Source organism: Lycorma delicatula, chromosome 2 (assembly GCF_047948215.1).
Source record: "Lycorma delicatula isolate Av1 chromosome 2, ASM4794821v1, whole genome shotgun sequence".
NCBI classification, from domain to species: Eukaryota; Metazoa; Arthropoda; class Insecta; order Hemiptera; family Fulgoridae; genus Lycorma; species Lycorma delicatula.
In genome coordinates, this window is record NC_134456.1 from 16,188,751 (window position 1) to 16,206,932 (window position 18,182).

Here is an 18,182-nt window from a genome sequence, read left to right on the forward strand (position 1 = left end):
ATATAATTTTAATTAAGTAAAAAAAGGAAGTCAAATTTATTCGCAAAAGAAAAAAGAGACGGTAAATAAATAGTCTATCTTTTACTTTTTCATACAACTAATAAGTATATTTTTAAAATGCATCAAAGAGAGAGAAACATAATACTGTTAATAAATATAATTTTTAATGTATCAAAGAGAGAGAAATAATATTTCTTTGTTAAAAGCAACTAAAAAGAGAGAGAAATATTACTGTACAGTTGGTTTAATTGGAATGCGGTTTTCAAGAGCGATAAGTAGTACTTCTTTGTTAGCTGCAAGTAGAAAGAGACAGAGATATGACTATGCAGTTGTTTTAATTATATGCGGCTCTCATGAAGGAAAAGAATGGGGAGATACGCACTACATATAACCGCATTTTTAATAAAAAATATCTTATGTTATAACGTAATTGCAACATGTGGTTTTTGTTAATAATATCTAACAGTTAAAATATTATTTCTTTTAATAATTGCATCCGCAATAGAAAATAACAAAGGGGAGATAAATGTCGTATGTTATACTGTAATTGCAACATGTGGTTCTTTTTTAATACTATCTACCAGTTAAAATATTATTTCTTTTAATAATTGCAACCGCAATAGAAAATAAAAAAAGGGGAGATAAAAGTACAACTTAGTTTTGTATTAATAATTCTACACAAAAAAAAATAAAAATTGCATTTTATTTAACGCACGTTTTTGTACTATTCTATGAAGTATAATAAATTATTTAAAATAACAAGCAAGAAGTATATATTACTAACATCTGTTAAAATTGCATTAAATGCGTTTTCTTTGTGTTAGTATATGTAATAAATTATTTATTTAACGCACATTTTTGTACTATTCTATGAAGTATAATAAATTATTTAAAATAACAAGCAAGAAGTATATATTACTAACATCTGTTAAAATTGCATTAAATGCGTTTTCTTTGTGTTAGTATATGTAATAAATTATTTAAAAAATACGTAGAGCTAAAAGTATATATATTACAGACAATTTATTAAAGTAAATTCCAATTTAACGAATTCGTTTTATCTTTTTGTATTGTATAAGGATATATTACAATTAAAAGTACAAGGACAATTTATGGGTGGTTAGATTTTTCCACGTCGTCGTGTAAGATCGTTGCGACATCTGACGAAACTTACATCTACAGCGTTTCCGCACGCTACAAGTATAAGTGTGGACGTTGATCGATTCAATACGGTTAGAGTGCATTTCAGCTACGCAGCCACATACGCTGAACTTCACAACGGATTACAGGAATATTTAGACAGCTTAAAAATCGATACTGTAGACGGTTTGTGTAGACATTATATTCACTATTGCAACGATGAAAACGTTTACCGATTCGGTTAACGAATTGCGATTTATTGCATCGCATATTTGTAAATATAGTTTTATGATGCTTGTCGCTCACTCTGTTCACTGTTGCGGTGAAATAATACATACCGTCGATTGTAAGAAATTTGGTTACAGCGGACGTGGACTACCGAAATACCTTTGCTCCTGTGAAATGATTATTGAAAACGCAAAAAGGATGTACACTATGGTACACGATAATGAATATGAGCTGTTATGGAAGAATCAATTCGCTTGTTCAGTCATCGATGATAGCGGTCTATATCGGTTGTTTTGTAAAATTGCCGACAAGAGTAATGCGGATGACAAAGGTATGTATACGGTACCGTCATCGTCGTCAACCGATCAGTCGAGTGTAAACTCTGCGAGTGTGAGGATGGATGCCATATCGTTTGTTAACGCTTTCAACGATGACGTTTGTTTTCTCAAGAAACTACCGTGGAAACGACTGACTGATCTTCGCACCGGTGTAGACTACGTAATATTGGATATGAGAAAGGTATTTACATCTTTATCTGAGTATCGTATTTGTGCCATATTATACGACACCGTTGCAAACGAATTGGGTTGCTTTCAAATATATTTACCGACCAGATATACAAACAGATTTACCGATGATGAGATGTCTGTTGTAAGACGACATTCGATGAAGTTAACATATTACGGAAAGAAAGACGATGGTTTGACTGAAGACTTAAAAGTAAGTTTGTAACATCTGACAGTTGAGAGTGTTTTGTAGGCCTAACGGGGAGAGATTTCACTCGAAAAAAAATCTCAACGCGCCGCAGTTGCTACCTCTTGGGTGGTGTGGAAATGCAACTAAATTACAAAACAAAAAATATTTTTGTAACTATGATCTGGTGTAATAGCTTTTTTTACATCGTGTCAGTTGAATGCAGGTTCAAACTTGTTCGTTTCCTGTTCAACGGTTATTTATTACATCAGTTCACAGAATAGCAGATGTGGTAAAAAAAAACATAATTATTTATTGCGTTGTTGATAAGCAGGTTCAGACTTGTTCGTTTGCGGTTTAACGGAAAAACCCGTTATTTATTGCATCTGTTCTTAGAATAGCCGATGTGGTAATTGATAAAAAAATAATTAATTATTGCGTTGTTTCTTGGAAGACCGGATGTGAGTTGTTGATAAGCAGGTTCATACTTGTTCGTTTGCGGTTTAACGGAAAGAAAAAACGTTATTTATTGCTTTTGATAAAAAAATAATTAATTATTGCGTTGTTTCTTGGAACACCGGATGCGGGATGATGATAAACAGGTTCAGACTTGTTCGTATGCGGTTGGTTGAGGAGGGGGAATGTTTGTCATCTAGTGAGTATAAATAGCGGTTCCTAAACAGCATAAAGATCATTCTAACGCTGACTACTGGTACATCATGACAGACGGTACATCGACAAGAAAAGCTTTCGTTGAACGGTTAAATACAAAAACCGTTCGTCTAACCGAAACTAAAACTGTGGCTGCAATGACGGTTGGTAAACCGCATGAAATATTAGCGTTGAAGACCGTAGACACAAAATATGGTAAAAGTATTGTGTGTACTGTAAAAGGAAGCAGCGAAGAGGAACCGTTTAATGTATTCCTACCGAAGCGGTTCTCATCGACTATTGAAGAGGGTGAGTTCCAGTCGATAATAGAAGAGAAACTGACACTCGTATTTAAGGGTCGGGTCGGAAATGCGTACGATGTAATATTCGACTAGACTTGGAGGCATTAAAAAAATAGTCCTTTTCAGGACTACAACACATTACACATTCAACACAATCTTACACATATATACACAAAACAAAAACACTTTAAACCCCCATTCAATAAAAAACTGTAACTAACCATTGTTTTTTTTAAAAACGTTTTCTTTTAAAGAAAACAAGAAAAAGAACGATATTTAGTTACGTTTATTGAATGCAGTGGTTCCAAGGCCCGCGACATGATGTGGTAATAGATTTATCTACTATCGGATTATGTTGCAAATGCTGAGGAGAGTGTTTAACAAATTCGGGTTTAGAACGTTGTTGACTTTTTTAAAAAGAATGGATGTAGTTTCAAATCATACAAAATGCAGTTACGATATTTTTATATCAGATGGTTGTTTTTCCCACGTTGTTCGTGTGTTGGGTGGGGGGAGGGGGGGGTAGAATAAGGTGTGGCTCATGTGGTGGGGATGTTCTTATAAATATAGCGTAAACGCGCGAATTAGTTTATTCTTTGAGAAGCGCACGAAGTGTAAACATCATCATCATGATTCCGGTTAGTGAAGAAGATATACGCGTACGTGTCGGGAACCAACGTCTGGCACCTATGTGTTTTAAGTTAAAACACAGTTTTGCATACGTTGTCAATTTATCTGAACACGATTTCGACAAAGACGGTGATAACTTAACCGTAAGGATAATTTTCAAAGATGATTTCGCGTGTGGTCAAAAGTATTATTGCGAATTTGAATGCGGTGACAAAGCGATTGGACTTATTGACAGTAAAGAGGTTCTATTCTCCGGATTCTACGGTGACGACGGGAACGTAAAGGCGTTCAAGTTAAATCAATCGTCGAATATGAAATTGTCAGCGTCGGTGTTAAAAGATCTCAATACGTCGCATCGCAAAAACAACGTACTCGCTGTAAACATTTATGTCGCGTACGAAAAACGACGAGTAGCCACTAATGTGGCGTCGGACTGTGGACTTTTCTTCAAGACGCGCGATGAGGTAGATTGTTCCGCCGATGGTTGTGACGATGATACCCAACCGCTGATGGTCGCGTACGACACGGATGAAAATTCAAAATACGATTACGTAAAAACCAATCGATATCTGCGTGGCCGTCATGTCGCTTCTCTTTATTTTATTTTATACAAGACTAACAAACGCAATGAAAATGACAACGAAGAGGAAAACAACGGTCATTCATCAAGAAGAATTTTTTAATTTAACCGATTTTTAAAAAAAGTCCTTTTAAGGACTACAACACATTACACAAACAACATAAAAAAAGTTACACTAAAACACAAAACAAAAAACACTTTAAACCCCCATTCAATAAAAAACTGTAACTAACTATTGTTTTTTTTAAACTGTTTTCTTTTAAAGAAAACAAGAAATAAAACGATATTTAGTTACGTTTATTGAATGCAGTGGTTCCAAGGCCCGCGACATGATGTGGTAATAGATTTATCTACTATCGGATTATGTTGCAAATGGTGAGGAGAGTGTTTAAATATTTTTTTCTTGTTACTTCATGGTATTTCTTTACAAGACATATCATGAAGATACTTTTTGTAGATGAGTGTTTTGTAGGCCTACTGGGGAGAGATATCACTCTAAAAAAAATCTCAACGCGCCGCGGTTGCTACCTCTTGGGTGGTGTGGAAATGCATCCATTTTTTCTTATACACAGAATACAAGTCTCTCTTTATTTTTATTCGGAGTAATTTTTATAGTATCCAACTTAATTTTTAGCTTATATTTTAAATCATTTGCTTTTTTTTGTACGAGTGTTTTGTAGGCCTATCGGGGAGAGATTTCACTCTAATAAAAAAAAATCTCAACGCGCTGTAGTTGCTACCTCTTGGGGTGGTGTGGAAATGCAACAATAATATTATCATTATTTTTCAAACTAATAATTTTGATTTTGTTTGCAGACTTACTAATAGACTACCGTACTGCGCGCCAGGTGTGACGTCACAAGATGGCAGTTGAACCACCGCTGTTGTCGTCGACTTATATACAACTTATTTCGCCCTCCGACCAGGGGAGCCGCTGCAGCCGAATGGTCTAAGGCGTCAGTCAGTCAGTCGCGTCCCGCCGTGTCTAGGTTCAATCCCTAGCCGACCTGGTTTTTTTTTCACTTTAAATATTATTTATTTATTTAATTCAAACATACCGCTACACAACAGCTGAACAACAGCGGTACCAACCTTTGAATTAAATAATTAAATAATATTCAAACTGAATTAACATTACCAACGTTGGCTACCCTGTGGAATTTCAAACTTCCCGCAAAGGGAAAAGGGAAATTCCCACAGGAAGAAAAGGGAAAAACCAACATGGCGGACGCGACACTAACGCTCCCCGCGGGAGGGCTAGGCACTTGTGACGCCGCCCTCCTATTTATACACTACTCTCGCCGTCGATTCTTAATAGCACATTGGCAATCATCATTCCACCATGGAACAGAAGGACGGTTAGGATTACCCGATGTTTGTGGGATATATCTGCTGGCAGTTTCAAGTATCATAGAAGTAAAAGAGGAATACTGCTCAAGGATGTTCGCGCCGTCGTCATACTGTGATTGGAAGGCTTTATGATATCCATTCCAATCCGCCCTTTCAACAATCTACCTCCGTGGCCTTCTCTTAACCTCGTGGTCCATACCGAAACCAATAATAATTGGTTTGTGGTCACTGCCGTGAAAGTCATCACAAGCAGATCAATCAAGATAATGGAGTAAATTCGGTGAGCATACAGAGAGATCGATGTTAGACATAGTACCAGATGATAAAGACATGAATGTGTGAGATCCATTATTCAGCAAACAAAGGTATAAGTCTTGTCTCACACTGTGTATATTTCCTCGAGTGGAGCAGAAGGTTGAGCCCCAGGAAACATGGTGGGCATTGAAGTCTCCTACTATTAACGACGAAGATGGTATTTGTGTGAGGAGATTTGAGATATCCAGAGCACTGAACTCAGTGTTCGGTGAGAGATACAGATTGCAGATATGCCACTTGAAGGGGATAGAGATCTTTACTGCAACAGCAGGAACGAGAGTGGTCAGTTGAATCCTTGTAGTCGACACCTTATCCTTCATGAAAATAGCTACTCCACCACTCTCTCTACTGTACTATACAGTCGTATCTCTCACAGAAGTATCCTGAGTGCTATTGGGTCATGTTGTAGAAGATGAGTTTCCTGGAAACACATGATTATCGGATCATGTACGTGTGCCAGTACTCCAATATCTTCGATGCGGGACCAAAGACCTCTAACATTCCACTGAATAATCTTCATAAGGGTAAAAAAATATAAACAAATAATATAAATAAATAAATATACTTAGGAAACCATATAAAATATAGTTGTATGCGATTCGGTTGTTTTTTTTCGTATTCTTTATTTTAGATAACTCCGACGCCCTTTGGTCGGGAGGTTCTTCAACCATATCCTCCAGTATATGGGGTGATGGAGGAGACATTAGAATGGAATGCCGCTACTGACATCCCAGAGGGGGTGATTATGTGGGTTTCATTTACAAGGAGCTTATTAGTTGGCTTACTGCCAGCTGTGATAGTCCCTGCCCGTACCGGTAGGAGTTTGGGAGCAGGAACTTTCGTATCACACTTTGGATTCATTTACTGCGACGTAAGACTTTTTATTCATCTTTGTCGGTTCTGAAAGAGTGGCTGTAAGCGAAGCAACTTGATCAGAAAGCATCTGAACGAGTTTCTTAAGTTCATTGCAGGATCCGCACTGCTGATTATGAACATTTGTAGTAATTTGTTTTGACGCAGCGGTGGCGAAAGATACATTCGGTTTGACGAGATTCCGTGAGTCGATTATCTTTCTATATTCCCTGCGTGCAGCTGGGAAAGATAGCTTCTGCTCAGTACAGATTTTGAGAATTGCCTTTTCTTCTTTAAAGGTTGGGCAATCTCGGGAGCCAGCTATATGTGAATCACTGCAGTTCGCACACTTTTCACTTTCCTCGCAGTTAGTGTCACCGTGACCTTCGTTAGCACATCGAGCACAGATGTTGTAGTGTGACCATACCCTTGGCATCTGAAACATCGCTGTGGGTTGAGTATGAATGGTCGTATCCGAACCGAGAGGTAACCCACTTTAATCTTCTCTGGTGAAAAAGGAAGACTGAATGTCAGTATAAGAGACGGTGTCAGTTCTGTTCCGTTCTGCCGTTTCATTATACGTTTCACTTCTATAATACCTTGAGCACAAAGTTCATCAGCAATTTCACTTACATTCATTTCCAGAAAGTCACGACAAAAAATTACCCCTCGGCTGGTATTTAGGGTCTTGGCATGCTGTACTTATGTTTATGCCGCCCATATTGGCGAGACGTAATAGTGAGCGAGTCTGCTCATCGTTAAATGTTTCCACCAGAATTGTTCCACCATGTAATTTCCTAATACAGCCGGGGTGACACATTTGTTAATAAGGAAAGGTTTTGAAGGGAGCCACCTTCGAAACGGTTGCGTGATGGCGGCTCGGAGGTTCGTAGGACCTTAGGTTCGTCGCTTATGCTGATGACACACTGCTACTGTTTGAAGGGAATTTGTGTAACGAGGTAAAGTCCGAGCTGCTCATGCTTGTGAGACACTCCAATTGTGGAGTCTCCAACATAAGATGATTTTCAGCCCAGAGAAAACGACAATGATATTGCTTAAGGGCCAACTGGCTGCTTCCCGACAAATCCGGGTTCTAATGGCTAGTCTCCCCATTCGGTACATTACGGCTCAAAAATACCTGGGTGTTATCCTTGATGAAAATTTTCAGTTCAAGGAACATCTACAGTATGTGGCGAGAAAGGTCACTGATGCTTTTTATGGAATCCTTAGAGCCATTCATCCCGATTGGGGATTGAATTACCGTACCAAGCATATCTTTTACAAAGGTGTCAGTGAAGCTATTATGTTTTATGGTGCACCTGTCTGGGCTCACCGCATGGATTTTAGGTGTTGCGCAAACATTTTGTTGCGGGCCCACACACTCCTCTTGCTGGCTGCTATATGTGGTGCGCACGCGTGTGCATGGACGTGTTTAAAAAATTAAATTTTTACTTTTTTATATGAACTGGGTCAATCATAGGTCATATTTTTTTTAGTGACTATGGTATTACAGTTGAGGATCGTGAAATACTTGGTCACAAAATAATGTTTCTTGAATTACTATGAGTGGCTGTAAGACCTAATAAATATAAAAAAGAATATATTACAAGAGTTACAAACTACAACTTATTAAATCAAAAACTTCAAGGCAAATTTACTCAAGTGGAAATCATAAACATCAAATCTTTTGATTAATCTAATTAAAAATGAAATTAACAACATAATCACTATAAAAATTCTATCCATGAAGGTTGGTACAATAAGGAAATACACCTATTAGTTGAAGAAAGTGATAGACATAAGTATTGTACAAGAAAAATCCATTTCAAGCAGCGTTTTACACTAAATTCAAAGATCTACAAAAAAAAGTTAAAAACTAAATAAGAATGAGCAAATAGCACCGTACTAAGGTACAATTTGATAATAGTTATGGCTCAATCCACAAGCAATTGAGAATTATAAACAAAACTGTTTAAAGGAAAAAAGCAAACAATTAAAACGATCTATATAGATAGAAACAAGGAATTACCTGATAATAGGGATATTACAAAATGCTTTAACAGCCATTTTATTAATATTTAGAAAAAAAAAACTAAAATTTGTTCAAACTCCTGCTCAACATCTTTGTATCTGCTGAAAACAACAGCCAGTGAAATTAATAAAATTATAAATAAATTAAAACGCAAAAGTTCTAATGAAGATGGCATAAACTGAGGAAAATTTGAAGACGTACTTGCACATATTACTTCAAACATAATAAATAAACATTTCAGGGAGAGCACATTTCCAAATTGTTTAAAGAATGCCAAAGGTCTTTGTCATTTACAATGGGCGTAATGGGGTTTACAAAGGGCACAATGGTCAGGATCAGACTCTATAATTTTTTTCCAAAAACAAAAGTCGGATTGAGCCTCCACAAGGTACACCTGGATATATCCAGTACAAATAGGAGATCAAAGTCGAGAGTTCTAAGGTTTAAGCCCTTGTAAAGACAGTTGCTTTTATATCAATTTAAATGCTAGACTGTGGATACCAGTGTTCTTTAGCGGTTGGGTTTCGATTAACCACACATCTCAGGAGCGGTTGACCTGAGACTGTACAAGACTATACTTAATTTACATTCATACATATCATCCTCATTGATCCTCTGAAGTAATACCTTAACGGTGGTTCTGGAGGCTGAACAGAAAAAAAGTAATACAAATAGGAGAAATTTGTCCAGTGAACTGGATCTAAACATACCTCATTATCACCTAACTAGATCGCATCTACAGTTGTAACTCAAGACCTAGTCCCACTACAGGTGACTCCTTGGCAGTCAACTGTGAAAGGTCTTTTAAGGAATACTCCACCAACTGAACCAAGCAACACATGAGTTCAGAGAAGGTAGCATTCAGATACAGTGGGCTGCCACTTAGAAGATAACATACGATCAGAAGCATTGGAATGCCCCGATACTAGGTGAACAAGAAAAACACAAGTCCAAAACATCAAACAAAAGCAAATCACCTACATTTGCACACACAATGTAAACTCACTCACGCAGACTATTAAACAAAAAATAAAAATTGGCCTAATGGGACCAACACAAAATTTTCATCATGGGTCTGCAATAAATAAGAAACACCACCAAAAACCAGGACACCACGGCATCTGAAGAATGTAGAGCCTACAAAGGTATACCTCAGAAGAGAGTGTTGAAAAATGTCCCACAGTTTGGAACAGGCTTTTTAGTCAACCTCAAAATAATAAACTTCACACAAGAATTCAAGTCACAATCCCTCAAGAATCTCAACACTCACCCTAAAAGCATGTATTAAATCTACACTATAATAAACGCCCATGTACCCACTAATAATAAAAAACCTCTTCAAAAGACCGTTCTGGTATCTACTCAACATGACTATAAATAACATCCCAAAAACCTTGTTAAACAATCTGAGACTTCAATGCTCAACTAGGCAGAGAAAGAAGGTACCGCGAGTTCATTGGAAAATGGCCTGCCCAAAAGAAAACAAACAACTGACAGAGACTACAACCTAATTTTAAAATTCACATATTTCAAATGGATATCTCGAAAACTCAAAACCTGGAAACACCCCTACACTACAGACTACACTAAAGGAGAATGGCAACTAGACCTCTAGACAAACACCACCACAAGGAGATCTAAAACATAAAAATCCTCCGAGGAGTAGACACAGGCTCAGATCAATATGTAGTCAAAATTAAATTTATTCACCAAAGAAAGTAAACCAAGCCCCTAACACTAAAAGAAAAATGGACCGCACCCAACGAATCAATAAAAAGTACCAAAAAATAACATTCGCAGATAAACTTAACGTCTAGTCAACAACCTTAAACAAATCGCAGAAGAATTGGCCCAATAAAATCCCATAAAAAACATCAATAGTAGAACAGCAAATCTGACGAAACAGTGGGGAAAAGACATTAAGCATGGTTATTTCACCAATTCCAAAAATCAGAACACTCTTCCAAAACCTAGTAAAACAAAGAAAAGAAACCACCCGAACCCTAAGGATAATAAAAAGACAACAGGATAAAAATACACTGAAGTCAATAGAAAAAGAATTCAATAGAATACAGTCAAGAGACTACTACAAAACCTTAAAAAATCAGCTCCAAAAAAATGCAAACCCCCCCAACCATACTAATAAAGAATGAAAATGGTAAACTGGCCTGTAACAATAGACAACGCAAATATCCAAGCTAAATATTTTTAACTCCAAAACTTCAACATAAACAACCCAATAACAACAATACCAGAAAACATCAACCCACCCACAATAAAAGAAGTCTACCAAGCACTGGGTGTGATGAATTACAAAACATCGGGTAAACAGACTTTTGTAGCGACCTCTGGAAACATACAAAAAGATCAGTAAAAATTTCCCTTCATCAACAGCTTGTCAACATCTGGATCAAAGAAAAACTACCAAAGCACTGAACAACAGGGAGATTTCAGATCCTGGAGGAGCTGTCCGGACCAGATCAAGGGTCACAAGATAATAATGGATTACAACAGGAAAGGAACACACAACATGGTGATAACATTTGTAGATTTCAAGAAAGCTTACAAATGCATCTATAGAGAAACTTGAGACTAAAAATTCCAAGACACCTCAGACTACATACCAAATTAGTAAACACGATAAAACTGACTCTCACAAATACTAAGTAAAAAGTGAAATTCAGAGACCAGCTCTCGAAACCATTTGAGATCACAACAGGACTGCACCAAGGCTGTCACTTATTAATCAACTGTGCTCTGCAATGATAATGAGGGAATGGCTCAAAAAGTGCCCCCCAAAAATAAAAATAAGCCGAAAAATCAATACAAACTGTCTTGGTTTCGTAACAACCTGGCACTGCTAGCAAATGACATCAACAAAGCTAAATCACAGATACTAGAACTTCAAAACATTTTTGTGTTAAATAAAACTAGCCTCAAAATATCACTCAAAAATACAGAAATTATGCCCCAAAAACCAACACAATTAAAAGAAGTAAACATAAACGGTAATAAGATTAAAATAGTAACCTAATAAATATCTCAGAGAAATAATAACAAATATAAACAAAAAATCTGATGTGAACACCACATGACTTTCTTGTACACCTATTAAATTACATATACACTTTTTACAATGAAAAGTATACAAAATTTTATTTTATTAATAACTTGTGATACTTTTTCATATTTTCTTTTTAATTATTATTGAATTACTATTTATCGTAAAACTTTTTTTCGATCAGAGGTTAATAATTATTAATAAATCAATATAATTAAATTAAAAAAAAAGAAAAGTTAAAAAAAAGGAGATGAAGTCTGATTCGAGCTGATGTGCCTTCCCCTTAAAGATCAAAAAATTTCATTAATTAAAATTTCATTTGGCTAACTCTGGAACCAATGAAAATAAGTACCACTTATGACATATCGTTGAAAAGCTCTCGATTAGAGCTTATTACTGTAATTAAGAATTGTTTGGACACTTTTGGTTCAGCAATTGCAATCAAAAGGGGGGTTGCACAACTAGATGTTACAACAGTCCTAAATAAAAAATTTCAACATCCTATGGCTAATCGTTTTTGAGTTATACAAGATACATACATACACACATAGATACATGCAGAAACTAGTCAAAATGGATTCAGGGACACTCAGAGACAAATTGATATTTCTGTTTAAATCTGAAAACTGATATTTTTTATGATCGCAATACTTCCTTTACCTTGTACAAGGAAGAAAAAACCTTGATCCAAACAAGAAGAAAAAACTAGTTTAAGCACAAAAATAACCTAGTACCCTTACAATAAAAAATGCCTATCAATAAATGCAAAAAATAAGACTCTTCTACAGTTATAAAACCAGAAGCTACTTATGCAGCAGAAACACTCTTCTACCTGAATGAACAATCAAAGACTGACAGAGTCCTGAAAATCTAAATTGGAAGAACCTTCATGAACAAAAAGTACCAGAATGACTGGCAGTGGTGGATAGTGCCCAACAAAGTTTTGTACAAAGAGTTAGAACCCATCACTGATACTATGTGTAAGAGGAGATTAGAATTTTTTGGACATATCATGAAGATGCAAGATTTGAGACTTCTGAAGCAGCTGGTACAGTACAATCTCGACTTGAAAACACCAAATCAGGATGCAGATGGATCAGAGAAATAACAGAAAAATAGAAGGAAAAGACCTTACAGCAATAGACACAAGACACCTCAGACAAAATAAAATTAGACAAGAAAATCAATGACAAAAACATTTGCTTCACTCAAGAAAAAAACACAAACATTTTCAACACTAAAAAAGGTACAAAGATCGGAACATATGAAAACGTACTGGGAAGAATGCAAGGCCCAAACAGTCCCAACAAAGAGGCTTTGATAATGGACTGACTAAAGTGATCCTAGCAGCCATAAAAGATAAGAATAATAATAATAAACATTTCAGGGAAAGCACATTTCCAAATTGTTTAAGGAATGCCGTATTTGTCATTTACAAATCTGCATCAAGACTTCAAACCGGTAACTACAGACCACTATCCATTCTATCAGTAATAACAAAGCTATTTGAAATGATTATGATTACTTAAGATAGTTAAGATTACTTAATTATATGAGGGATACTTGGTTATTTAACACAAGACAAAATGGTGTTTTGTCTTGACAGGAGAAATACAGAAACTATTGATGCCTCCCTTAAGGAATTTATCTACAGAGAAAGGCTGACAATGGAAACTCAGTTATTGCCTGCTTTCTGGATCTACAGAAAGTTTTTGATGTTATTGTACTCAAGGAGTACCGATTGAAAGACTGAGTGGTATTGGTATAATTGATGTACCATTATATATTTTTAAAGATTACCTGAATCTCAGAACTCAATTTGTAGCAGTAAATAATAGTGCTCCTTTAGTGATAATCAGTGGAACTCTACAGGGTATTGTCTTTTGGGCCCTATTTTATTTTTAATATATATTAATCGACAACAATAAGATTATATAAAAATCTGATGCTTCACTGATGATAATTCTCCCTTTTTATTTTGGATCTATTGATATTATCTACACGGATGCTCAATAACATCCAGGTATTGTAGCTGATTGGACCAAAGCTAGCAACATTAAGTTCAATGAAGGTTTTTCATTCAATGAAGGTCATTCAATGAATGATTTTTAATAAAAAATTAAAAATTAAAGTCAAAGTTAAAAGTAAAATTAAAAGTTTAAAACCTCTGGGACCGCTGTTAGGTATTGCTTCATAGGATGAGATGAATGGCAATTTTTGTAGTGTGTGAAAATGCCATGCCTCTCAAGATTCAAACCCAGGACCTCCAGATGAAAGGCTGAGACGATACCAGTTGTGCCACAGAGGCCGGCACAGCTCATAGCTTGCATATTAACATAACTACTATTAAAGAAGTCAATAATACTATATACACAGGACTAACACTGGATAGAGGCTTGCAATTTGATAAACATGTAGAAGCCACATGCAGCAAAATTAACAAATCTATTCATCCCTTGTTATAATGTTTCACACCTAATGAATAGAGAAACCAAATTCAAGATTTATTACGCTTACATTTACTCTACATTGAATTATCTTGTGGCCTTTTGGGAACAAACTACTAAGAACATTAATGATATGCAAGTAACAGAAAATAAACCGCTAAAGGTGTTATTTTGTAAACACAAAGGGACTCACTACTTTGAGAACTTAAGTGGAACTTCATTGAGAGCCTAAGTTAAGTTACTATCAATATGATATTGTTAAATTGGACAGTGTAAACTTAATTAACAAAATTATGAATAATCTTTTTTATTGCTTTGAGACAAAACTGTGACAATTCCTAATCAAGGACGTATCACAACTTTTATATTTTGCCTAGAGCAAAGAACATCATCAGGAAAGAATTACTTTAATGACTGCACAATGGTACAATGAACTCCCTGAAAGCTTTAATGTTAATTAAAAAAATTTGTGATTCCTTTTCTAAAATGTACAGTTTATTAGTTTCTATTGTTTTGTGGACATATTTTTTTTTCTTTTGTAATTTGTTTTTTGGGTTCAACAAATAAATAAATAAGATAAAAAATATATATATAGCAAATTTAAATGAAATAATTAAAAAAATAAACATACATTTCCATAAGTCTTACCTTTAAAACCAGTGGGGCATCCAACAAATAACAGACCATATTTGCTTGCAGAATCAACTAAATTTAAATAATCACTAACTGAGATGGTAGATTCATCTGGAATGATTCGCAGCCGACTAAATAATTTGAACTGAAAACCCTAAATAAATAAATACAAAATAATGCTTAAAAAAAGACAAATAACCTACTTAAACTAAACAGCTATCGTGAAGTATTCTTTGTAAATTATAATCAGTTTCAATACCATAAAAGATACTGTAATATACCATATAGTGTAATTACATGTAAACTCAATATTCAAATACTGATGACATCAAAGATACTTTTTTAGAGTATCAGGAATAGCTCTATTAAAGAACTTATTTTCAGTTCTTTAACGATTTGTATGAATGAACCACTAATGGTCTAACTAATAAATATTTTAATGAAATTCCTGCACAATATATATCAGTTTTGAGTAAACTGTCATTCACTTAACCACTCTCACCCGCTAACCAAATCAAATAGAAGGATAAGTAATAAAGAAGGCAGTGATAAATTTCTTCAACAAAATCTTTGAAATCCTATGTAAAGTAAAACCCCATCCACAGTAACTTTAAATAAAATTGTCTGAATATTAGTCAAATTCTATAGCTGTATTCTGAAAATTGGTCACATATGTTACATAAGTAGTGTAAAAATGCCGGTTCTGGGACAAGCGTCATCAATGACGTCATCAAAAAAAATCAATGACGTCATCACCCCGCCCCCCGCCCCCTCTGACGTCATCAAAAAAAAAAAAAAAAAAATTGACCTTTGACCCGAAAAAAAAAAAAAAATTGACCTTTGACCCGAAAAAAAAAAAAAAAATTGACCTTTGACCCGAAAAAAAAAAAAAAATCCCCCCCCCCCTCTGACGTCATCAAAAAAAAAAAAAAAAAAAAAAAAAAAAAAAAAAAATTGACCTTTGACCGAAAAAAAAAAAAAATAAAAAAAAATAAAAAAAAAAATCAATGACGTCATCAAAAAAAAAAAAAAAAAAAAAAAAAATTTCAAAAAAAAAAAAAAAAAAAAAAAAAAAAAAAAAAATTTCAATGACGTCATCAAAAAAAAAAAAAAAAAATTTCAAAAAAAAAAAAAAAAAAAAAAAAAAAAAAAAAAAAAAAAAAAAAATTTCAATGACGTCATCAAAAAAAAAAAAAAAAAAAAAAAAAAAAATGTGCTTACTTCGGCATAAAAAAATTTACACGTGCTTGCTGACTTTGCATTAACCTTGTTTACTAGTTTGAAAGTCAACCGATAATGCATTTGCGTCAATTGGTGATAGCATTGTTATTTTCAAAGTTATCTCAATGATAATGATAGCCGATACATATAAATACCCGCCAAAAATTTAACGGATTCATACTACGTTTTGCTGTTACTGTTACGTTTTGCTGCTACTATTATATTATCATCTTTATCATCTTTATTTAAAGAGGTAAGTGAAATAATATTTAAATGTAAAATTAGTCGCTTAAATATAATTCTATTTCATATTTATTTAATAATTATTTTTCCAGCCAATATTTAAATGTAAAATAATTCTGTTCCAGTTTATGTATTTAAAATCAATTCTTGTACATCTAGTTCATAAAATTAAAATAAATAGTAATGCAACTGTTTTCTTTGCAGATTAATTAAAATTAAATAATTCAAAACATATTGGTGCTAAGATTGGAAAACTGGCGTTTTGTATTGGATTATATCAATATTTTCGTCACCTTTATAAAACAGTAAGTTTTTTCTTAGAAGTAATATATTATTACATATTTTTTTATTATTTTTCTTATAAGTTATATATTATTACATATTTTTCGTTATTTTTGTTAGAGTACAATGAAAATATTTCTTTGTAGATGTCCGAAGAAATGTTTCCAGTAAATGATGCGCAATTAGAACAGGTTGTTTATGATGTTTTACAAGAAGATGATGAATTAGAGGGAACTCCTAATCAGCGGCTGCAGTTATTAATACCGCGAAGGTTGGTGTATGGGGAAGTCGACGACCAACAACATCATCCTTTATTAGATGACGGCAACGATAACCTCATAGCAGAGGCTGCTGCTGATGTTGAAAATAATGAAAGTGAAGAAAGCACAGTAGTAACAACATCATTCATCCTCGAAAACCGTGTTAGATTTACAAAGGCAAATATTATTTTTTTATTTGATAAAAAGAAATATATTTTTAGTTTTACAGAGAAACTAATAGGTCTTTCTTTCAATTTCAGTTTCATAATGAACAAGAGGCTTATTTTGGACTTAGGCGTTGTCTAAATGCAAAAGAAGAAGGAGAATATAAAATGAAAATAAATATTGAAAATATACCGATGAAAGAGGTAATCAACTGTGGAGTAATGATTTGTTCAACAAAAAATTCTTTATTAATAAAAGGTGGAGGATTTATGCACAAAATAAAAAATGGTTCTGTTCTACATAAAATGTTAAATAAAGGTTTTGCAAAATCGCAAAGGAAACCTGATAAAAATAGTTTTCCTATTAGACTTAGTGAAACAATTGCTTTAAACGATCGAGAAGCAATAACATGCCAATTTTGTAAAATAAATGTAATTAAATTTATTACTATTCCATGTGCACATCCAATATGTTTTAGATGTAAGTTATTATATTTTAAAAAAGTACCTGTCGAATGTAATTTATGTAATACTTTAATTATAGCATTGAATAAATGTTTCTAAGCTTAATTTAAATTGATTTATTATATTTTCCTTTTTGCAGTCGAATGAATCAGCGATTATAGAAGAAGGAGAATATATTATTTATCCATTTTCCAATAATATATCTAATATATTATTATGTATTGTGAAACATGAAGAAAATGAATTTGACGAAACCCAGGAGGGGGATATTGAAATAAATTCTTTATCAGAAGATGAGATAAAAGAAAAATATATTTGTCAAATTTGCTTTAGTAATTTAATAAAAGTAACTTTTGTTTTGTGTGGTCATTCCGTCTGCAAATTATGTAATGATCGTCTCGAAAGTAAACCTATAGTCGATGAAAAAAAATGTCCTTTCTGTAGAAGCCCAATACAATTAGTAATTGAAACAAAAGGTGGAAAAATAGTTTAAATAAAAAATTGAAATGACTGAAGCTATTACATGCTAGTTTTGTTTTAGTATTAAATAATTGTTTTTAATTCTTATGTTAGTTTAAGTAACACTTTAATTTTAGTATTTAATAAATGTCTTTAACGTTATAGTATATTATA

At 34.0% G+C, this 18,182-nt stretch overlaps 1 protein-coding gene across 1 annotated transcript; it reads left to right on the forward strand.

Annotated features, from left to right (window-relative positions):
• Positions 1-16,511: 16,511 nt before the first annotated feature.
• Positions 16,512-17,575, forward strand: LOC142320131 (uncharacterized). The gene is made up of 2 exons (XM_075357811.1): positions 16,512-16,683; positions 16,807-17,575. The coding sequence occupies exon 2, from the start codon at positions 16,807-16,809 to the stop codon at positions 17,224-17,226; it is 420 nt and encodes a 139-aa protein (XP_075213926.1). The 5' UTR covers positions 16,512-16,683; the 3' UTR covers positions 17,227-17,575.
• The last annotated feature ends 607 nt before the right edge of the window (positions 17,576-18,182 follow it).

Excerpts from the sequence above, each read along its gene's own strand:
- LOC142320131 (XM_075357811.1), top strand. The coding sequence starts at position 16,807 with ATGTCCGAAGAAATGTTTCCAGTAAATGATGCGCAATTAGAACAGGTT.